The sequence below is a fragment of the Pelobates fuscus genome, chromosome 3 (assembly GCF_036172605.1).
Source record: "Pelobates fuscus isolate aPelFus1 chromosome 3, aPelFus1.pri, whole genome shotgun sequence".
Taxonomy (NCBI): Eukaryota; Metazoa; Chordata; class Amphibia; order Anura; family Pelobatidae; genus Pelobates; species Pelobates fuscus.
Window position 1 is genome coordinate 354,648,268 of NC_086319.1, and position 25,310 is coordinate 354,673,577.

Below are 25,310 nucleotides of genomic sequence, written 5' to 3' on the forward strand. Positions count from 1 at the left end.
CCCATAATGACAACATATAAGAACTAGTCAGGTCTGTTCTCCTTCTGTAAACAGCTAAAATTGTGATGAACACAATTTATAATGCTGTGTGGACTATAATTAAAGGGTTACTCCAACCACCTTGGCCACTTCATTGATTTGAAATGGTCATGCTAGGCGAAGTCTGTATATGCAGTGTTTTTGTCTGAAATGTGACTAGTTACACCCCTGGCACTCGTAACTTTGACAGTCTGGAACTCCTTAGATTTTGCATAACTACATTGCCCTTGTTCTTGCTATATTCTAAAGCAAATAAAAATAAACAAAATGTTAATAACACTTGCTATTTTTCTTGATTTACTTCTATGTCCAGATTTTGACTAATACCAGTTTTAATATTGTGTAATGTATCACCAGAACTCAAGCCCATGAACATGATGTTCTGTGGATCCTGATTCCAATATAGAATAAACTTTATTGTATGATCACAAAATCGCTACATTATATACCTGCAACCCTTTAACCGGGACAGAAACATTCACCTCTACTCAATGAATCCTTTTATTTGGCAGTACAACATCAACTACACAGCAATCCAACCAGTCTAAAGCAGGCACTTCAAAGTCGTGCCCCTATTCTTTGGTTATCTTTCACATTCAAAGAATTCTGTGACTAGTAAGCCAAAAAGTTAAAACTGTGCAGTGCCTTGTTTACCTTTTCCATTAACTGCCTTAGCTGTCGACTCCGGGGGTCCCTGGAGCAGGTGGTCTGTGCAGGAGCCACCACTGTGCAGATACATTTGCCGTCTGGGGCTTGTGCCGATGTGTATATCTGCCACCCATCTTCAGGACTGGGAAAGAGCATCTGGAAATTGACAGAAGTTAAATGATTTAGGCAAGGTTTATGAGTTTATCTATGTGCTTAAATTCCAACTAAATACATATTTTTTTTTTATTATTCTATCATGCAAATCCTACAACAGCTATATATAATGTCAATTCACAAAAGAAAAAAATGCACCCTGTGTTTAATTGTGAAGCATGTATTTGTCTTCAATTAGTTATCATCATTATCTAATTGCTGCCCTGTACATATCAAGCATAATTAATTAGTACAGGGAACAGTGCGGTGAATCCATAGTTAGAATTACCTGAATATATTATTGAGTACATTAAACAATTATATTATGAAAATGCACATAATGTAAACATGCTTGTAACGTGCTTTGTTTTAGACAGTTAATCGTTGCCAACAAGCATCAGATTTTGATGGAACCATTAAAATGATCGTCCAACATCAGCCTCTCTTTGGCACACTCAGTCCAGTTCCACAATCTGTTTAGGAACCAATAGTTAATTGTAACAATAAAAGGCCTGTTTTAGCAGATGCTTCTGTTAGGCTGAACATTTACCATATACTACACAGTGCAGTGTGGTTTATATGTTCTAGCAGGATGTCCCGAAACGCTTATAAATAGAAGTAATTACTAAACATTGAAGTTTAACAAATTGAATCCACATAGAATAATTGAGGCTAAAATAGCTGATCCGGAAAAAAAATCTTCAACTCAGCAAATATAGATCTTGACTATTTTAACTTCAGATTTGCAATCCAGATTTTATGGTCTAAATTTAAATTTAGTGAATAATCCAGAAAGTGAGCTTCTTCCAAAAGCGTAGGAGACCTTCCTTTTAAACATTGTTTTTAGCTTTCCTAAGATCCCCTTCCCAGATGCTTTTGCGATATTAGCAAAAGATTGGTCCAACCTTCCTACTTAGTAGGGTGATGTTTAGTATCACAATCCTGTAGTGTTAAGAAGGGTACCCTAGCCACACAATAATTGCCAAATCGTGGTCTAGGATACATTGGGTACAGAAATTAACCAATGGTATCATGTTATCTCAAGTTTATGGAATAGAAATTTTGGGCAATGACATAAAGTTTAGCTTTTATGTACAATTTCTGTTATTTAAGGAGTTTTCTCAAATTTTTTCCGGTCGGTCGGGCGGGCGGCGCTGGTGAGGGAGCACTTGACGTCATATTCCGGCTCCCGGTATTACTCTGCGGCGCGCGAGGGAGCTAAGCAGAGAGCTCACTAATCAGTGCTCCCTCGCCAGCGCCGCCCGCCCGGCAGCCCCAGGGAAAGGGAGGGTCGGGGGCGCGTCTGAGTTCTGGCATGCCTAGGGCAGCACAAAACCAGGATACACCACTGCATATATGTGCCTCACCCCTCTGTCAGTCCCTACATTGTCTTCCAGTAAAATATAGGGCTCAATTTAAAATTTTGTTTTTTGTTTAAAAATCTCTACATAATGCTGCTTCAACCTATCTATGCTCCCTAATACACAAGTATGTTCCATATAAGCCCCTACGCTCTGCCGAAGACCTATGTCTATCTTCTGTTCGTACTCCCACCTCTGATGCTCAACTTCAACACTTCACTAGGGCTGCACCGTTCCTGTGAAAATCCCCCCCCCCCCCTTCTCCGTTAGACGCTCACCTAGTCTCCACTCCTTCAAAAAATCATTAAAAACTCACTTCTTCACGTAAGACTATCAATCACACCCTGATTCCTCTCCTGCAATTGTCATTAAAAAATAAAGTCTTTACTGAGTTCTATTCTACTAATCTACTTTTCTACCCCTATCCTTACCTTTTGTGTCACTATACCCCACTCCCTCTAGCATCTAAACTCATTGAGCAGGGCCCTCAAACCCTCTGTTCCTGTGCATCGAACTCGTCTGGTTACAAAACGTGTTTGTTAGTCCACTCATTGTACGGCGCTGCAGAATTTGTTGGTGCTATATAAATAATCATAATAATAATGTGCCATCAGAACGCTTTTTGAACTGTAGGTAGCTGGTGAGCTGTCCAGGAATATTTACACTGTGAGATTGCATTCTTTGGAGGGGGGTTTGGGGTCCTGATCTCCTGGTGCCCTGTCTGGAGATGACTCAGTAGTGGATTAACTGTTATCAGCCCAGACATGGTGGGGCAGACATTATCCTTCTTGGATTTTAGGGTACTACTAAACTTCTAGACTTCTTGCCCCTTCTCACTGAGCGTAGGCTTCCCACCTGCATCAAGATCTTACTTCCAAATGTTTAGGGTTAAGCTTGGCCGTTCACTTTCCCTGCTCTGTGCTGGACTGTTACTTTGGTATAGCTATGTTAATCTACTATGCCACTAAATTGATGGAGCGTTCAAAGTGTGCAGAGTTCGACAATTATCTCCCATCCAGCAGTGTGAACACAGCATGCTAGTCAAATGCCTGACTTTGTGGCCAATCAGCATAAAATGCTGGCACACATGCAGGGACATCGTGCACCCTGAAGATTTTTGAAAATCAGTATGCTTTCACAACCTTAATTTGGAAGCTGCAATTAATTGTTCTATGGCGCCCAGCTCTGATCAATCCTAGTTAATCAATTCAATTCAGTACTATTTATGCTGCTGGGACACAGTGGACCATAACTATGAAATATGTCAATGTCATTAAGTCACTATAGGCCCCCAGTGGGAGCAGCCGTAACAACCGTTACATATGTCACTGTCATTAGGTCACTATCCCTTAGCGACACTAACTCTTTTATCTGCGGGCTTCCAACATGTTTTTCATTTTTGACAAGGGCAAACAGAAATGGCAGGCAATGCAAGGGTTAAATGGCCTAGTTATATTAAATACAACTCTGGAGCAAGGTCAGACAACCTCTTACAGCTTGTGTACACATCTTAAAGGTGCAATAAATTAAAAAAAATAGAACTTAAAAAATAACTTAATTCTGATGACCTTATTTCCAGCATATTATGTGGCATTTCTTAGATTCATAGTAGACATAAATAAAAACTATATTTAGATTAATGATGCCAGAAAGAAAAAAAATACTCCACTAAGCCAGAGAGAACATGCAGAGACTGTAGATGTATTGTGTATTTCTGGAAACATGTCACCTTTTTATTCCAACAGGCAACACATGAAATGTACTGCCCTGCAAAATATAGAATTCATATGCTGCACATGAGAAATCATCTAATCAGGGCAGTTCCTTTAGGATTCTTCCTTGTCTTATGAATTTATTTCCTATATATGAATTGCATGATTTTAAATTGCTGATCACATTGATATGTATCTGGAAACATTTGTTCACGGTTATTCACGAATGTGAGAATTCAAATTTAATTTCAAATTTAAAGCCAAAATAACTAAATTGGAAAACAAATCTCTAATTCAGCTATGCTTCCAGATTAGCTACTTTGGCCTACAATTTGAAATCCACTTTGAATTCTCACTTTAGTGAATAGATCTGTATGTGGCTGTTGTATTTTTACTCCCATGGAGCTCAGTCAGTCTTTTTCTGAAAATTTAGTTCACCAGCAGTGCTTGCCTACACCTCTCCATACAGCAATTAGAAAAGCAATCCACTGGCCAGATGTTAGGTCTCCCTCTATATCAGTGCTCCTCAACCCTCTCCTCAAGGCACGCCTAACAGTCCAGGATTTATCGATATTCCCGGGTGTGTCTAAGGTGTTTAGAAAAAGAAGAAAAGAAAAAACCTTAGAGTCTAAGGTCTTTTTAGAATGTTTTTGTTTTGTTTTTTAAACACCTTAAACACATCCTGGTAATCCCTAAATCCTGGACTGTTAGGCGTGCCTTGAGGAGAGGGTAGAGGAACACTGCTCTACATGATCACAGGTGGACTAAACAAGGCAGTAAAGTTCACTTATGCAGGGTTAGCTCACCTGGGTTTAAGCAGAAATCCTCAGAATGCATGGTTCTTCATGCAAAGAGTAAAGACCATTAAAAGTCATAAATACTAGCTCATTCACATGTTGACCATAAGCTTGTTTTATATGTCCATGTCCAGAAACTAATATGCTGAGTTATTCATCAAAACCCTGATAATGCCTTGGCATGGGAACATATTCAGTAAATGTAAGGGAAACTAGGAACATAAATTACAGAGATAGTTCAGGAGGTTTACTATCATTTGCAAGTTATCAAATTCTCTTCAAAATGATAAGGCTCAGTTTCAATTTGGAATCCATCCAAAGTGTGGTTTGCCATATAAGTGCCTCAAATAGATCAAGAATTGCTCAGGACTGCATTACTGATCTCTTTTGTGTGTTATATTATTTCTCAGGAAAAATAAATTCCTTTGACCGAGAAAGTGAAAAATATAACTCAAATATGAACCCGAATGGAGTCAGACTCAGAGGAGTGTGATAGAGCACAGCACTCAACATGAGTGTCTCTGTCAAGAGTCTCTTTCAACACTTGAAACCTGGAGTGACTATAGCTGTTCTAGCTGTCTCACCCAAACACTAGCCGAGACTTGGTGATGGGCGAATAAGAGCTGGTTTATTGAGAACAAGGCACACTTTTATAAGCAAGACCCTAACAGGAGGTCCATTGTTAGAACAATGTAAATCCTACCTTGGTGCCTCTCAGGGTCAGATTAAGATCCCATTGGACATTGTGCTGACAATTATGATGGGCCTAATAACGGAATCTTATGACAGAAAACACTAAAACAGTTATACATCCCATGCGTCATGTATCTGGTGGAGGTGGTGCTGGAGGGGTATCAGAAAAATAGCTATCAGAAAACATATACCCTATGAATCACATAACCAGAACCACCCAAATGGACAAAAAGGGGGGGGGGGAGAGGGGGTGTTGTCTGCACAAAGAATTAGATGCTGAGCCTGGCGGGAAAGCACCCTGAGCTTGGCATAAATGCGTCTAATGATGCGCTAGCTCTGCGCTTTCTAAGGACTGTCCCCTAGAACTCACTTGTCCACTCCTCTCGTTACCTTCTTACTAGCAGGCAGAAGCTCCTGTTATACAGTCTGGGACATAGAAATGACATGACACAAATAACCTACACATGTCTTAGATCCCCAGATAGCCTCTCCCCCTTAGCCTTTTTTCCATCAAAAGAGCACTCTTGTAGCACTCACGGTGTTGAATCACCACCCGGTTAAAGTCTTAATGACCACTAGGAGACTTGCGGCTTTCTCTGTGGGGCTAGGTCACCTGGTTGGTTGGAGTGAGGGCACTCTGTGTCTGTTGATGAACAGGAAGAAAACCAGGCAATGAGACTTCAGATCCTAAGTTAGAAATCTGCATAGTAGCAGAACTGCAGTTTTGTCAGAAGGAGCATGTGTAAAAAATGTCATGTTCTGAAAAGTAGTCGAAAATACTAAAAGTTGGGCAGTCACCATGGAAATCAATGGAACAAGCAGACACATGCAATTGGTGACTCTGCCCCTTGTCCATATTTGCACCAGTTTTCAGAGCACAACACTTTCTATATGTAACCCCACTGTTCTCCTATCTCCTCTACATGAGAGGCAGTGGTATGAGAGTAAAAATAGAGTAAGTGAACAGCTGTAACAGGCATCTGGTTTCTTCATCTATGTGTCCCCCATCTCTTGTGTGGTGGATTCCCAAATTCCGACCAGGTGGACCTGCCCAGTGAACCACCTCTAATCCTCACTCATGCGGTGTTGAGGGTTAATAATTGGACATGAATTTCTAATGAACTCCCTAAATATTGCAGATTTCTCCAGCAAAATTCAAGCAAACAAAGACCTCCAACTGTGGAGGCATTTTGGTAAAATATAAATGTTTTTCAATCCCACACAGGAAAATGGCCTTTAAGGCTTAAGGACCATGTACTGGAAAATTCGACAGAAGGAAATATATTGCTTGTAGAGTAAATAATCCCATTTTGCAGAGCAAGAATTTCCATGAGCCAAACCAAATAATAATATCCACATTCACACAGACCTAAGTCTGAACATTTATTGACTTACTAACTTAATCAAAGGTTTCCCTCTGCGCCTGACTATGAACACAGCACAGAGGGGGGAGAGATCAAAGAGAGAGATGTGCTGTCTGAGCTGGTTTCCAAGAACAGGTACAATCTAGCATTATCGACGCTGTGAACTGCCACTACTATTAGTCTAACTCAAAGTCATCCTGAAAAACTATGCTGCTATCCACCTTTAAGAAGATTGCATTGATTGACTTTGTCATGGTGTCAATCAATTCATTTTCTATGCAATTTGGATTAAGAACTAGAGTTAACGGTTATGGAACATACAATGTGTTCGCCCAACGAGTACTCACCCAATGTGAGTTCCCAAAGGACACACACTCTTTCCTCACAGTGACGTCTATAACACATTAATATGGTAAACACTGAAAAACATGAGACTCGTTCAATAGTAAAAATCATCAGAGTCCTGAATGGTCTAGCGGGATATTTTCGGTTTCGCCGATACCAAATCCTAGTGCACTGTCATTTTTTAATTCTTTTACACAAAAATTTGGAGACACTCTTTACTACCATCCATGAAATGCAACTTGTACATATTCTTACTTGAAAGTCTCTAAAAGCACAAGCTGTGATTTACTCTGTTTTTCTGTGAATGCAGGCAGCCGGCTGTAAGAATTGGAGAGATCCATCTTTCAAACAGCCCCGCTCTGCAACACCATGGGGAGAGCGAGCTGCTGAGTACGCAATATTCCCTCTTCCCCATCCATTAGCAGGATTAGAAACAGAGGGAGCTCAGTAAAATCTGAATTTACAAGAATTACAGTGCTAGCCAAATATGGCAAAGTATAATTTTTATGGGTTACTGAGAAGGCTTTTAAATCATTGGTCCTACATAGTATTAGGAAAGAAATGTAACTAATTGGCTGCACACAGAGCAAAACATACCACAATTCTATAACTGTTTCTATTACTCCATATAACCTGTTCTTTCTAACTCCTTCTATCACTCAACATATAACCTCTCCCTTTATCTCCTATTACACCATATAACCTCTGCCTATAACTCCTGTTACACCATATAACCTCTCCCTATATCTCCTATTACACCATATAACCTCTGCCTATAACTTCTATTACACCATATAACCTCTCCCTATAACTCCTATTACACCATATAACCTCTCCCTTTACCTCCTATTACACTATATAACCTCTACCTATATCTCCTATTACACCATATAACCTCTCCCTATATCTCCTATTACACCATATAACCTCTCCCTATATCTCCTATTACACCATATAACCTCTGCCTATATCTCCTATTACACAATATATCCTCTGTCTATAACTCCTATTACACCACATAACCTCTCCCTATATCTCCTATTACACCATATAACCTCTGCCTATAACTCCTATTACACAATATAACCTCTGTCTATAACTCCTATCACACCATATAACCTCTCCCTATATCTCCTATTACACCATATAACCTCTGCCTATAACTCCTATTACACCATATAACCTCTGCCTATAACTCCTATTACACCATATAACCTGTTCCTGTAACTCCTCCTATTACTCCATATAATCTCTCTCTATAACTCCTCCTATCTCTCTATATAACCTATCCCTATAACTCCTCCTATTACTCCATACAACCTCTCCCTATAACTCCTATTACACTATATAACCTCTCCCTATATCTCCTATTACACCATATAACATCTCCCTATAACTCCTATTACACTATATAACCTCTCCCTATAACTCCTATTACACCATATAACTTCTCCCGATATCTCCTATTACAACATATAACCTCTCCCTATAACTCCTATTACACCATATAACCTCTCCCTATATCTCCTATTACACCATATAACCTCTGCCTATAACTCCTATTACACAATATAACCTCTGTCTATAACTCCTATCACACCATATAACCTCTCCCTATATCTCCTATTACACCATATAACCTCTGCCTATAACTCCTATTACACCATATAACCTCTGCCTATAACTCCTATTACACCATATAACCTGTTCCTGTAACTCCTCCTATTACTCCATATAATCTCTCTCTATAACTCCTCCTATCTCTCTATATAACCTATCCCTATAACTCCTCCTATTACTCCATACAACCTCTCCCTATAACTCCTATGTGTTGGAGCTCCTGTAGGGGGACTGAGGATGGCCTCAGACCCAGGGGGGAGTGTTGGTGATCTGGATACTAGTCCTGCTCTAGTCCCAGTCCTGGAGGTGTTGGAAGGCCAAGAAGCCCAAACAAACGAAAGCAGACATTTTAAGGAAAGTTTAATTAGTAAAGCTTTGACGGTTTTGGACAAAAGACTGGGAGATGCTTCTGCTAATTATCAGACTTTATGTGCAATGTATGATGATTTGCACAAGCAGAAGCAAGATTTGGTGAAGAAAGTGGATGAAGTAACCCAGGGATCTGAGAGAAAAGGTTTACTGCAGCAGATTGATCAGATCCAGGAGATCATCAACTCCCTACAAACAGCAATGGATGTAAAATAGGAAAGCATTGAAAAACTGAAAAGTGCAATAAAAGGTGAGGAAAGAAAATTTTATAAAATGCAAAAGTTAAACCCATTAAGAATTAAGAAGGTACCAGCACGACCCCTTAAAGACAAGCAAATAGGGGTAATGATAAAGAAATTAAGTGATAAAATGTGCCCAGTGACTTTACCTGCTCAAACAGGAGAGGCTGCTGCTGAATGTAAACCTGAGAGTTCACCTGGGTGCATTAAACCAGCAGCCCTCAGCATTGCCATACCTGAATGTTCAAATGAAATAACTGTCCATAAGCTGAGATCTAGGAGCATAAAACGTGTTGTGGAAAGACTTATTGAGAAAGAAAGTGATTTGCAAAAACCTCTTGGTGTAAGCATTGCAGGAGATATGACACAAAGCAGGAATTCCACAGCAAAGCAGAATCTACAGAAATCACCAGATAGTCATCTGCAATCTGGAACTGGCTCTAGCAATGCAGTAGGACAAAAACATGGACCGGATTCAGGTACTAAATTGGGAATAGGAACCAGCATACAGAGCAGCTCACAGGTAAATGTACAACAACCTGCAGTAAGCGGGAATTTGTTTTCAAATGTAGCAAGATCAAGGGGAGATGTATCTAAGCAGAAGAATGCAGCGCGCCTGTTGTTCACAGGACCAGAACCTGACATTCCAGACAGAATATTCATTGGTCGCAAACTCTTAATGGAATTCATGGGTTTTTCTGCAAGTGAAATATTTGCATTTATTCACTTTCCTGGATCAAGACAATTTGACATTAGTTTTAAACTGATGCAGAACTTGGATATGTTTTGGGAGATTTTCCATAGGACAAAATCAGATGGTATCTGGAAAAACATAAAAGCTATCCCACTCACAAAACAGGCTACAGTGTCCATCAATCTCCAGTTCCAGACAGAAGTAGTGGCTTTAAATGACATAATGTACTGGATAAAGAGACACTGTACAGTTGTGAGTGACCCACAAAAGATGTATGATGAGATTGGGCTATGGAATGGTGGATGGAAACTGCAAGTTAAACTGTGGCAGATAGGGGGAGTTACTCACCATTTACCACACAGTTTTTTTATTGGTGCGGACAGAGGCATCTGCTATTATCCAGGACAGCCTAGAAGCTGTTATAAATGTGGGTCAATAAGGCATTTGGCCTATTGCTGTGATGAAATAAAGTGCTCTCAATGTAACTGTCTGGGCCATATGAGATCAGAATACAAGCAGGACGTAATATGCAACTTATGTTCTGTACAAGGTCACACCTTTAGAGAGTGCCCAGAAGCACACCATAATAAGATAAACGACTGTGTGCTAGATTTGGAAAGCATCCTTACTGAAGCAATGGAAGAGTCCAATACAACCGAGAAACAAGATACAAATGAGCCACAGAAAGATGACATTACTGAGCCAGAAAACATTTTAAGGAAAGACGTAAAGGAAATACAATCTCCATTAAATGTTGAAAAGGGTCCAGTACCAGAAAAAAACAATGAAAATTTCAGTTGGTGCAAGGAAAGCGCAAGAAGAAATTAAAATATCCAGGTTCTTGTGAGTCACAAAAACCTCCTCAGATGCTTTCATCATTTGAAATAACTGCTGGTCGCTATGCTATCCTGGACGAACCTAGTGAAGATGCCATGGAGTTCAAACAGAGTGAAGGATCTCTCTGGAAAAGGCGATCCACAGAGGAATTGCAGTTGATGTGTGAAGAGGAAGCAACTGCCTCTGTTTCAATAAAACGGTGGGGATTTCAAGGTGACAATATAGGAGCAGTAAAGAAGAAGCGCTGAATCTCCTTGGATTTCATGACTTTACATATGTGCTCGCTTAATGTTAACAGTTTGAGATTAAAAGAGAGAAGAGACTTACTCTATACTTTTCTGAAAGAACAATCATTTGATGTGTGTTTATTACAGGAGACAAGATTAAGAAATAATAGCCAGGTTGTTTGTGCTAAAAGAGAATGGACAATGGGCCCATCCTTTTGGTCATTTGGACTGGAAAGTTATGATGGTGTGGGTATTTTGTTTAAGAACTGTGATTTTAAAATTGATCGGATAGTGGAAATTGTTGCAGGTAGATGCCTTTTGTTAGATTTTACACTTAATGATGTGAGATATCGAATAATTAATATATATGCTCCTCAGATAATAGCAGGTAGGAAGAAAGTGTTTTTAAGTGTAAAACCATATTGTTTCACATCCAAAGTGTTAATTATGGGGGGTGATTTTAACTGTGTGGTAAATGATGAAGATCGAAATAGTAATTATAAAAATGTAAAATATGATGAAAATTTTCTAAAAAATCTGATCAGTCAAGCTGGTCTGATAGATACTTTTAAATATAATTATCCTACACAGCGAGGATTTCCATATCATAAAGGGAGGTGGGCAAGTCGTATAGATAGACTTTATGTAAAAAATCAAACTTCATCTTTTAGATATAATCTAGTCTTGGTAGAATTTTCAGATCATGATATGATTAGTCTGTCCTTAAAGGTAAAGGAAGGAATAACATATGGGAAAGGTATCTGGAAATTAAACTCAACAATACTTGATAATGAAAATGTTAAGCATGAATTCATTACTTTTTATGAAGATCGAAAAACCACGCAGTGCTAATACGACACGATGTCGAGTTGGTGGGAACAAATAAAAAAAGATATTAAAAGTTTTTTTAAATCAAAAGCAAGAAAAGAAGGAAATCGTCAATATATGCAATATCTTGCCCTAAGGCTTAGACTTAGTAGATTATAATCCTTGGTCAATAATGGTGAGACTGTGAATTCAAATAGCATTAATCAAGTTAAGGATAAAATGAAAAAACTCCAATATGACCGTATGATCTCTCTAAAAGCTGAAAATGAATTTGATAGTTGGGATTTCACAGCCCCAGATCCTTTTCAAGCGTGTAAGGATAGAGTATGTAAGAAAGCCATAGCAGGACTGGTAGATCAAGATGGTGAAACACAAACAGAAAGTAAGGACATTTTAAATATTGTCACAAAATACTTTAAGCAATTGTTTGCAAGACAGCCTATTGCAAATGAAAATATTTTAAAATATTTGCAAGATGTTGATAATCCAGTATTAAATTCAGTGGATGTTGAGATCATGGTTAAGCCTATAACAGAGGAAGAAGTTAGAAATAGCATTCAATCCTTAGTTGGGAAGAAAAGTCCAGGATTGGATGGGATAACTGCAGAGTTTTATGAAGTGTTTTTAGATCTTTTGGTAACGGACCTTGTAGTGCTATATAATGAAGTGCTAACTCTGGGACAGTTGCCGTCCTCACAGTATGCCTCAGTCTTGGTACTTTTATTTAAAAGTGGTAATTTAAATGAGCTAAAGAACTGGCGTCCGTTATCATTATTGAATACCGATTACAAAATTCTTGCAAAAGTCATGTTTATAAGGCTTAGTGCGGTGGCTGAAATTTTGGTAAGTCCATGTCAGTTGTGTGCAGTTAAGAATCGTAGCATACAGGATACACTGTTGCTAATAAGAGAGGTGGTAGAATACGCTAAGCAGCAGAGAGAAGGTATTTATTTGGTAGGGCTAGACCAAACCAAAGCATTTGACCGAGTACACCATGAATTTTTATTTCAGACTTTACGGAGATATGGCATTCCTGATACTTTTACTAAATGGTTGAAGATATTATATAAAGAAGCAATATGTTTCCCTTTAAATAATGGTAGTTTGGGAGACCCTTTTCAGGTTGAATCTGGAGTTCGTCAGGGTTGTCCTATAAGTCCTTTGCTTTATGTTTTTAGCATTGACCCTCTATTAAGAAAAATAAAAGGAAACCATAATTTTCAAGGTTTGGAAGTGAAGGTAGAAGGTGTTTCCGAGAGGGTCAAAGTTTGTGCTTATGCAGATGATATTTCTGTTTTTTTTAAATCAGAAGTAGATAACCAATTGTTACAAAGAGAACTTAAAAGTTACTCTCAAATTTCAAATTCTATGGTTAATATGGAGAAAAGTGAAGCATTGTGGCTAGGGGATAATGTAGAAGCTTTTCAAATCCCTTTTAAAAGAAAAGACAAAACAATCAAAGTGTTGGGTATTACATATGGATGTGTAGAAGACATTGCCCAGAGAAACTGGGATGATAAATTAAAAATATTCTCAGATAAAATACACAAATGGAAAAATTGGAAATGGTCTTACCAAAAGAAAATTCAAGCTATCAAACGATTTTTATTACCCATTTTTATTTATACTAGTTTTGTCTTTCCATTACCTGATAATTTGGTGCTTAATATAACCGGTTTGTTGTTCCAGCTAATATGGGGAAATCATTTAAATATTGTTAAACGTAACATTTCATATCTCCATAGGAAAGATGGAGGATTAGGCATGTTGTGTCCTGAACTTTTTTACAATCTCTTGTATATAACCAAGAATTTAAGTTTTTTTAAATCTGGTAGAACAGATTTATGGGGAGTCTTATATAAAAACCAGATTAATCACTTTCTTAGAGTTTGGACAAGAGGTGTAAAGATCAAAAGATTGTCTGGTAAAGTTAAACATTGCTCTCTATATGCTCAGCAATGTATAAAGTTGTTGCTGAGATGGCAAATTTCATATGAAGATATCACTGGGCTAGATAGAAAACAATTATATTGTAGCCCCATGTAGCCAAAGCGCAGCTTAAGCGGAACAGGGCCTTGACAGGGGTTAGGAGGCGGGCCCAGGAGGAACAGACAGGACAGGTGGGTTATGGGATATGTGGGATTGGCTATTTAAGGGAGGAGCCATTTTGTAAGGTTCACTTCTAATTTCCTACCCGGTTCAGTTTGTCCCGCCCACCCTCCCTATAGTTTATGTTTAGATAGGGGTTTCCCGTTTTTTCACAGCGGCGGGATAGGGAGCTGAGAGAGAGGACATAGGCTCCCTATGAGGAACGTGAGGAACATGGAAAAAAGTGGAATTATGGTCAATGGTGGTTTCGAGTCCTGGAGGTGGCTCAGAACCTGGTGGGGCAGGGGTATCCGGGTATACCCCTGCCATGGTTACTTATGGTTGGCACTTGTTCGGTTCAAGTTGGCGAGGATGGAAAATGTCGTTACATATTTGTATTTGTTATGTTGGGGGTCATTGCCCTCTATTAAAAAGAAGGATACGGATGAGAGGGGCGGAAGGTGGGGGCAATGACCCATGTTTATATGTTAATTTATTTAAAGCAATATTATCGTTATATATTATTTAAATTATTTAATAAAGCTGTGGACAAATTTTCCCATATACCAGGTGTCAGTGTGTTATTGGGTTAGGTATGTGGGGGGTTTTTTGTCCAAGGTTCCGCCAGCCCATATGGCGACTATACACCGGTCACATGTTCTGTTAAATAAGTACTATAGTGCCCAGCTAGTTTTAAAAGACTGCCCTAATACCTTAATGACAAAAGCCATTCAGAATGTTTCTAGCACAAGAATACCAGTTAAATTGAGAGATGTTATTTGGCTTAGTTTTCAAGGAAAATTATACGTTCGATCTAATTTGAAATTTAAAAAACTTGAGGAACGAAATTGTCCGAGGGAAGAATGTTCAGGGATGTTAGAAACAATGTCTCATTTTTTGTGTGACTGTCCCTTCAGTTTGAAGCCCATGGAACAGCGCAGTCAGGGGAGTGGGCCTTGACAGAGCCAAGGAGTAGGCAGGGGAGTAACCAGTTAAAGGGGCGTGGTTATTTGTAAATGGGGGTTGGATGATAGGAGTATATTAAGCAGCCATTTTATGAGTAAGGGACATTTTAACTAAACTGACACTTACCTGGTAATTGTCCCTCCCACCCTCCCTGTTGTTTTGGAGTTCCCGTTTGGTCACAGCGGCGGGATAGGGCTTGGGTAATTGGAAGGTAGGAGGAGTATCAAGTGGTTAGGCTGGATTAGACCGGAGTGTTAAATGGTTTGTGGGTTCAAGCTCATCGGTGGCTCCGAACCAGGTGGTGAAGGGGGGTCTCGGTACACCCCTACAGTTAAAAAAGTTATGGATATGGGGCCTCTTTGGTAGGCCATGTGTTATGTGTTATTTGTTATTTATAATGTTATTTATTGTTATTGGTCGGGGTCATTGCCGGGGGTAATTTATGTACGGTGGGGGATGGGGGTAAATTTATATTATGTGGCAATGACCCCAATTTGTTACCTTGTTTATAATAATAAATAAAGCTGTGGACTTTTATATTCCAACAGAAATACGGTGTCTGTAAGTTATTGGGGGTTGGGGTAAACAGCGCACCTGCCGAATAATCGACTGTGCGCATGTCATAGAAATATGGACAGAAATGTCCATACTTCTTAAAATATCCAATTTTAAAGGACAGTCATATGCTGAATTAGTATATGGAGCTTTCAAATGGGCAGATAATATTAACAAATGCACTTTATATGTAATTAATTGTATTGTAATATATCATTTATGGCAAGCGAGGTGTCTCAAATCATCAAAACACATTTTTTTTTTTTTTTAATTCTTTATTTTTGTTGTGCTTGGTATAACAAAAGGCTTGTTCAGCCACAAAAGCAGTCACAAGCAGCGATACATCAAAACAGTGTAAACATAACGTGGCATATGATTATACAGCACAGTTTTAGTTTTATGAGAGAACCTAATAGGCGCCAACGCCTCAACAGTGTATTAAGAATTAGAGAGTTTAAACCTTGGCATGGGTAGGTGCACATCGCTTAGTTTGATTTACGAAAAGGAAAACAATAAAGAAAAAAGAAGAAGAAATTAGGCTTAGTTTAGCTAGTGAGTTTCATGCACAGATTCTAATAGACTTGGGTATCATTAATGTAGTACCAGATGGCGTTGTATGTTATACAGGCTGGGTGTGTGGAGGTACCCGAGGTGTTGGCTAGTTGACGGGTAGCTACCTATGCTTATTCATTTAAAGAGTTTAGGTAAGTTTAACAGCCATACAATGAGATCACCAGGCTATATAGGGTATGTTGACGGTTGGTCCACTTATAATATGTTGGGTATTATGGGTTTAAGCGTGCCGCATTCACTGAGGGAGCGCACTTACGGTATATACTAGGGGTTGCGGGTAACATGCTGTGCCGGCAGCAAAACACAGATCTGATAGTGGAGCAGTCTATGCTGCAAAGGTCGCGTGTATTAAAGGGGGCTAGGTTAGACATGTCTGCAACAGCAGGAGTGGAGTGTAAGGTTGTGGTTGTTTGGTGTTGCGTTTGCAAGAGATGAAACATTCATACGGCTTTAGACTGGTTGGCCTCGTATTGTGTGGGTGTGCTGTATTTGCCTAACAGCGTGGTTTTACCTTTTTAGTGAAGTGGTCTCAGACAGGCTTGTCTATGCGTTTCTATTTGCTGCCCTTTGTAGTGGGCGATTGGTTAGGGTTCACAGTGTTGGTAACTAGCGAGGTAATAGCAAGTACAACGTGATATGTCACTAGAGTTATATCTTAACACAAAAGGAGAGAAAAAAAAAGAAAAAATATATAACATTACAAGTGAGGGTGAATGTTGGCTTGGTATTACATATATTGATGACATGTCGAGCTAGAATGAAAAAGTGAGAGTCCGTAAAGTTCAACTCTGTAGCCTCTATGTTGCTGTTGTTAATGCCAAAGAAGGTGAGAAAAAAAAAGGGGGGGTGGGGGGGCAAATAACTATTTGACTCCACATGTATAGCAGAGCTTCACCAAGGGGTACAAATGATTATTAGATAATGCTCATGGTACTGGTTGCCTCACGGCTGATTCAACTAATAGGTTAATTTTTTCCAATGGTTTAATAGCCCACAAAAGGTTTTAGCCGTGCGATGCAAACATTTTGAGAGGTGGACATGAACTGAAAAATAAAATAATAATAGAACCTTAAAAAAGGAGAACAAATGTAAAGCCCAAGCTCTTTTTCAATGTCACATCCGTCTTAACTTCAGTAGTGGCTTACTGTGATCACAGGCAGGGACAAGTACGGTTTCTGCTAAATGTAGCAGGGGTAAGTCAGGTAGTAACTTGGAGCTCCTACCCCCGGGCCGAAAATAAAATGGTATGCGGCAGGATACTCTGCAGGTAAGTGGCTTGTGGTCTTAAGTTGTGACCGCGGCATAAGAAAATTTAATTAAAAAATGTCCTCCTATTACTCCATATAACCTCTACCTATAACTCCTCCTATGACTCCATATAATCTCTCTCTATAACGCCTCCTTTTACTAAATATAACCACTCCCTATAACTCCTCATTTTACTCCATATAATCTCTCTCCATAACTTCTCCTATTACTCCATATAACCTCTCTCTATAACTCCTCCTATTACTCCATATAACCTCTCCCTATAACTCCTCCTATTACTCCATATAACCTCTACTTATAACTCCTCCTATTACTCCATATAATCTCTCTCTATAACTTATCCTATTACTAAATATAACCTCTCCCTATAACTCCTCCTATAACTCCATATAACCTCCCTATAACTCCTCCTATTACTCCATATAAACTGTTCCTGTAACTCCTCCTATTACTCCATATAACCTCTCCCTATAACTCCTCCTATTACTCCATATAACCTCTACTTATAACTCCTCCTATTACTCCATATAATCTCTCTCTATAACTTATCCTATTACTAAATATAACCTCTCCCTATAACTCCTCCTATAACTCCATATAACCTCCCTATAACTCCTCCTATTACACCATATAACCTGTTCCTGTAACTCCTCCTATTACTCCATATAATCTCTCTCTATAACTCCTTCTATCTCTCTATATAACCTATCCTTATAACTCCTCCTATTACTCCATATAACCTCTCTATAACTCCTCCTATTACTCCATATAAACTCTCTATAACTCCTCCTATTACTCCATATAACCTGTTCCTGTAACTCCTCATATTACTCCATATAATCTCTCTCTCTATAACTCCTCCTATCTCTCTATATAACCTATCCCTATAACTCCTCATATTACTCCATATAACCTCTCCCTATAACTCCTATTACACCATATAACCTCTGCCTATAACTCCTATTACACCATATAACCTGTTCCTGTAACTCCTCCTATTACTCCATATAAACGCTCTCTATAACTCCTCCTATCTCTCTATATAACCTATCCATATAACTCCTCCTATTACTCCATATAACCTCTCTCTATAACTCCTCCTATTACTCCATATAACCTCTCTCTATAACTACTCCTATTACTCCATATAACCTCTACTTATAACGCCATATAACCTCCATATAACCTCTCTCTATAACTCCTCCTATTTCTCCATATAACCTCTCCCTATAACTCATCATATTACTCCATATAACCTATCCCTATAACTCCTCCTATTACTCCATATAACCTCTCTCTATAACTCCTCCTATTACTCCATATAACCTGTTCCTTTAACTCCTCTTATTACTCCATATAACCTCTCTCTATAACTCCTCATATTACTCCATATAACCTATCCCTATAACTCCTCCTATTACTCCATATAACCTCTCTCTATAACTCCTCCTATTACTCCATATAACCTGTTCCTGTAACTCCTCTTATTACTCCATATAACCTCTCTCTATAACTCCTCATATTACTCCATATAGCCTCTAATTTTACTCCATATAACATCTCCCCCCTAATTTCATCTAGTTCCTATTACTGCATTTAGATTTTCCCAAGGCTTTCTAAAATTAGTGTGACTTTTTATAGCTGCCTATCTCGTTAAAATATCTACTATTTTCCCTCTGTCTCGTTTATTTCCCCCAGATATTTCTGTTGTGTTTTGTGTTTGTTCTATCTCCTGGTATTCCATATGATGTTCTATATCTATTCTATATCTGGTCATATTTTTTCTCAGTATCGTTGCCTAAAGCAGTCACTCTTTGTAACAGACTTTCTCATCTTATCTCACCTCATTTTATTACATGCATGTAGGCTTTTTTTCCTAATCAGCACTGATAAATCTTTCTGCCTGGAGCCGTCTCTATTTTTTGTATAATTAGCGGTATGTCTCTTTTTTTGCACTTTTTGCTTTCCTGCATCTTAGGTGCATGTATAGTATTGTAATATGCCTGTATCCTCTCTCTCCCTCATACACCTGACTGTCTCTCCCAGGGGTTCCAGCACGTCCACTATCTTGCCTGACCTTTTCACTGTGTTGGAAAGAGTGAGAATGTTACCATGGAGACTGGAATAGAAGGGCCATCCAAACCTTTAGAAATTGACATCAGTGAGGGCCCTAACACGCTTTGTCAGAATAAAAAGGATTATTAGGGGACAGACATAAAAAGTTACAATAATGTCTTCAGATATTCTTCCTACATTGCTTGTACATAATAGAATGAAATAGCTTTTACATTATTTGGCTGATACAGTAGATTCCATTGAATAATGTGTCCAAATAATTAAATATTTTTATTATATTCTTCAAAAGTGTAGGTCAAAAATGATCTCCAGCCGTTATTAGACTGCAACTCCTATAAGTCTAATCCAGTTACTTATGCTTAGCAATAGTTATTCATTTGTAATGCATTGGCATAAAATTAAAGATTATATTGGACGCCCAGAGCAGCTGGTCTGAGCTCAATGTAAGGTGCAGAAATTGCAGCTATGCTTATTTTCATATTAGGAGAGGTGGACGTTCAGGAAAATACTCATGTAAAATCTGTACACTAGCTAGCAATTTCTCCGTAATTTTTCTATTTGCAGTGTAGGGAGTTTCATTGTGTTCGGTCTCACCGCACATCATCAAAAGATCAGTATCAATCAATCATTTTTTCACATTATTAAATCAACCATTTCTATAGAGGAAAAAACGTTTTGTATTAAAAAAAAAAGTAACTAAATGAATTGCATAGTCGTAACAACCATCGCAGGAGGAAAAGCTGAGCTGAACTTGTTATATCGAGACCTGTAACCCTGACAAGGTGCTGTGATTGGAGCATCTGTTAAGTGAGCTATTTAATGAACAATCGCACTCCAGCCAGAGAAACTTATCTAATTCCTTCATTATTCTGAACAGTGTAAATTATCTCTACCAGATCCATGTAATACTTTGTCACAACCTACTAGTAAAACAAAGAAAGAAAAGAGAACACGCTTAAAGACTGATAACTACGCGGAGGCATGAAAGCCATACCCTGCACGGTGCTACAGACACAGGGGGCACATAGTCATGTTTGGTGTCTGAGGCCCACATACACAAACATTCAAACTGTATATACAGGACTGATTGACCATTATATGCAGCATTATTTTTCAGCAAATTTGGGATGTCACTGCTTCAAAACACAAAAAAAATCCTGTATGCATGTGTAGTGTCCATTCTGTGTATACCAACATTCAGAGCAGCTGAGAATTTTCCTGCCCTAACCCATAATCCCAGCTACATGACCCACACAACCACTTTTTACTGGCACTCCCTTAGACAGCATACTTCTTCCACACATTTTTGAGCAAGCAATATGTTGGACTGTCTCTGCGGAGGTTCTAAAGTTCTAAGAGCCAGCAGAGCACTGAAGTAGTTGTTTTATTTTTGTTATTGTATGTACCAAGTATGAGGTTACATGTTTTTTTATTTGTTTGTTTTTTTAGTTAATCGAGAACGATTTAGGATCTTTGAAAATTAAGAATGGGCCACTACCTACCACAGCAACCTGATGTCACTCTTGCAACTTATATAAATAATATGACCAGCTCTCTATTTATAAAAAAAAAAAAACTATAAAAAGTAAGTTGTTTATATTTTACATTGAATTTACTTTGCTCCTCCCTCAAACCAGTTAGACCATTGTGAGTGATCTCCTCTCTCGTTTCTCCTGTAAAATTATCTGGGGGGTATTGGTCACTATTGTAACAGGAATACATTAGTTAGTGTCCAAGCCTGAGGCTCAGCCTATGTCATGCTTTGCTGTTTGTCACTTCTTTCTGTCCTAGGGGACCTTCACAAAGCACTCACTCGTATTCAGTGATTACTACCCAAAAGGTTAGCACTTTCACATCTGCCCACAGAGATGCAGGGGAAGAACAAATGCACTTTATTTCACTGATCTCTGATTTATTTATTTTTTATAGATAAAAAATGTGTGAGTTTACAAATGGAATTTAAATCACAAACCAATCAGTCTAATGTACACTTTAGAAACAGACCAACGCCAACAAGACAGCTTGAGAACATAAGGACCTATGTTTACATTTGTAGGGGACGTGTAAAACAGGACTGGGAAGAGCACAGCTCCCATGACAGGAGGCAGACACAAAACAAGGAGCCAATATATAAAAGTAGAAGACAGAATATCATCACATGTAATGACATTTACTCAGCCAGTTTATATACAAAGAAATTTCTGCACAGCGTCAGTGAAATTATTATTAATGGGACACTATAGTCGCTAGAACCACTACCGCCCAATGTAGAGGAAGGGCAGTGTTTACATTTCTGCCAAAGAACACCTCTAGTGGCAGCCACTAAGATGGCTACTAGACGTGCTTCCTATCTCAGTGCTGCAGCGGTGTTCAGCATCTCAACGCTCTGTATAGAGGTGCTGAGCGTTCCCCGAAGAGATACATTGATTCAATGGCGCAGCACAGCAATTTGCCACGCATGTGCAATATCCTTTCCTATAGGAAAGCATTGGATTGGCTAAGATCATCAAGACTGATGATCTCATCCATGAAGGCGGAATAAGCCAGGCATGGCGAGATTGTCGTGGTGCGAGAAAAAAGCTAAGTAAAAACACCTTTCCCATGAGATCGGAGGGGGATCAGGATGCCTAAATAGTTAAACACTATTGTGTCAAAAATACATGTTTGTATTCCTGACATTATAGTGTTCCTTTAAGGCTCCTCATTTCTGCTATTGCAAAGGTCCTTCACACCGTTGTTACAGCATAAAACGTAATCCATTAGACAAAGATGTCTAACAGTTCTACAGAGTTATCTATCATCGTGCCTCTCTTGTTATATTATACATAGCTATCTATTACTGCTCCTCCCACATCACACCATAAACTCCTAATAGTCACATATAGTTATCTATCACGGTGCCTTGAACCTTGTATCAAAGACACTATCATTTTCTCTCCCAGTTTATATCATGTGCATCCATCTATCGAGCCTATATATCTATAGCGCACCCGCCTTCTCATTATATCATAACACAACTATCTATCACTCACATAGAGCTATCAATTCTCCGCCCTCATTATATCATACACGGCTATATGTTATATACGTCTCTCTATCAATCACAGCAGTTGAATATCTATCAGTTATGCATCCCTAATTATATCATCTAGATCTGTCACTGTACCTCCCTAATTATAGTATACATGGCTATCAATTCACCTCTTTCACTAAATCATTCAAAGCTACCACTGTGACTCCCCCATTAAACACACAGCTATCTATCAGTGAGTCACTCTCATATAACAAACAGCTATGTATCATATTCAGCTATCGATCACCGAGTCTCATTCATTATACCACATACAACTATCACTAAGGCTTCTATTTATGGCTTACATGGATTAATATCTGTCCTTTCCTTGCTTCACTATTAACACACGAGTGTTCTTTTTAGAATAACATGCGCACAGCTATGTTTCGATTTTCGATACAACACACTGTCTATATAAGATGTCTGTTTCTTTCTTAGTGTAGCACACAGAGCTATTTATCACTATGACACATACCGCTATCTACCTGTTCCTCTCTCCCTATGAGACACATAAGCTGCCTGTTTCTTTCTCAGCTTAATATACATAGCTATCTATCACTGCAACACATACACACAGCTATCTATCAATATGACACACACAGCTATCTGTCTGCTCCTTTCCCCACCAATGACAAATGCTTCCCTCCTAATGAGAGCTGCTGATGAATTCTGTGCCACAGCCCGCGGAAGATTTAACTTCTAATGAGATAACGAGCTCGGAATCACAATGGCTGCTTCGTAGAATGTCTCGTATTCACCCAGCACCTCATCCATCACAGAGAGTATTCCGTATTATTACCAAGAGCAGAATGACTGCCTTAGTATAACGGCCTTATATTTTCTTACCAGTTCTCCATCACTGCTCTTATACATTATGCAATTTATCCATGCATATTGACTTAGTCACCCCAATAAATGCTCATTGGCTACTTGATTACACAAAGTGCCAAACCGTGAACTGTAACTCAATATATAAAGCACAACGACATCAGGTCAACAGGTTTCGTTTATATCTGACCAAACATTATAATGGGAAAGACAGGTGATCTGAGTAACAACTACAATGGTTTGATTGCTAATGCTAAATGTGGTTCTAACATTCCAGAACGGCTGATCTCCTGGGATTTTCACATCTTACAATGTCTAGAGTTTTCTCTGAATGGCATGAAATGAAAATCACCCACTTAGGGCAATTTGTGAAATAAAACTTTTTTTAAGGAAGAATATAAAGATTTAAAAAGTTGTCAGAAAGCCCATACAAACTGTTATATTTTATCTGTTGTTTTGGTTTTGTCATTATAAGTTGAATATTATGAAGCTGCCTTGTTGGAGGCTATTCCTTGTGTTCAATAAAGTATTTGGGGTATTGTTACCTGTACCTTACCTGAAGAATTCCTGCATTAACTAGTCATTCTTCGCTTTATATATTCCTCCATTCTGTAAAACCCTTGTCTAAATCTTTTGTACTTGAAACTCACTCCAGAACCCTTAACCACATCATCTTTCGGCCTCCTATATTTGTCCTCAAATTATATGACTCAAATCAAGTGGGTCATTGTATTTCCAGGCAGAACTTAGCTGTCCATAGAATGTATCTCCTACGTGACCCCATGTGACCCCTCAATATTATTTGCTAGTAGACCTTGAGTACTCTGCGTGCAGGTTTAGAAAATGGGAGTCTGATAGTTTGAGTCTGATAGAATATGAAATCAGACAGCTGCTGGGAATCTTCCACTGACAGATAGGGTCCGTTCCATTGTTCAATACGTGTGCACTAACGGCAGAAACAGGCAACTCTGCTCATTCTAATCAGCCTCATCTCTTCCCAGCAGAAGGGCGGTTCATTGCTTTTAAAAGCTCATTGCTTTATTGCTATATCTCGTTTCTCACTTTCTCCAGCACTTCATTCAATCTGCCTGATATTCATTTTATTCATTCCCGAACACTGCTTTCCTAACACGGGAAGCAAAGTAGATTTGTCATTACCAAAATTTCCAAGGTATACAGTCTTTCTGTAACGTTCATTTAATTTAAAGCACTAGCACAGGATATAAATGAGGTGATATTCTAAGACAAAACTTCAGATTTGAAATAATGTGCATCAAAGTACAGGCTGCTGTCCCAATGGTGTTTATGGCTTTTATTTATTCGTGTATTAATTTAATGAACTTCCTGTTGTAATTGGAAGCAAGGAATAAATGCTTTCCATTTTTTATTTAAATGATTCTAAATCAAGTTCCTATGTTTTAAAGTGGCAGTCTGGAGTTTATATTTAAATATGAAATTGTAGCAAAATTGTGAGTAACAATATCAAGGTTATTCAATAACGAGGTTATTCACTAAAGCCCGAATGACCCTGTACCAAATGACCAAATGACCCTGTACCAAAAACATTCCCTGCTTTACAGGGCATTTTGGACTGTAAAATTAGGACATTGTTCACACTAATCAGCAGTGTCTGGATTTTGCACTGCAGACCCCAAACTAGCCTGAATTGGTCCAGATTTTAGCAAGACCAAATGCCGCCGGACTTTCTGGAAATTAAAAAAAAAAACGAAATAGTTAAAAACCCTTGTCAATGCAAGGATTAATCATGTGGCAGCTGACCAGCGCATGCTAACCAGTTGCCACATTAAAAAGTTAAATAAATAAAAAGTCTATGTGGGATCATGACATGTGCGTAGTCATCTCTTGGCATATCCTATAAATTGTACCTGAATTTACCTCCTTCCCAGAAAGACACGGACACTAAATTAAAGTGGGTAAATGTCACAGCTTTAATAA

The 25,310-nt window shown here is 38.7% G+C and overlaps 1 protein-coding gene across 2 annotated transcripts in view; it reads right to left on the reverse strand.

The window, feature by feature from the left end:
• Positions 1-25,310, reverse strand: part of OLFM2 (olfactomedin 2) — a 290,888-nt gene that overhangs the window by 137,184 nt on the left and 128,394 nt on the right. For both annotated transcript variants that reach the window (XM_063449181.1, XM_063449182.1), the window contains exon 2: positions 694-843. In XM_063449181.1, coding sequence (XP_063305251.1) covers positions 694-843 — 150 coding nt within the window. The remainder of the gene's footprint in view (positions 1-693; positions 844-25,310) is intronic.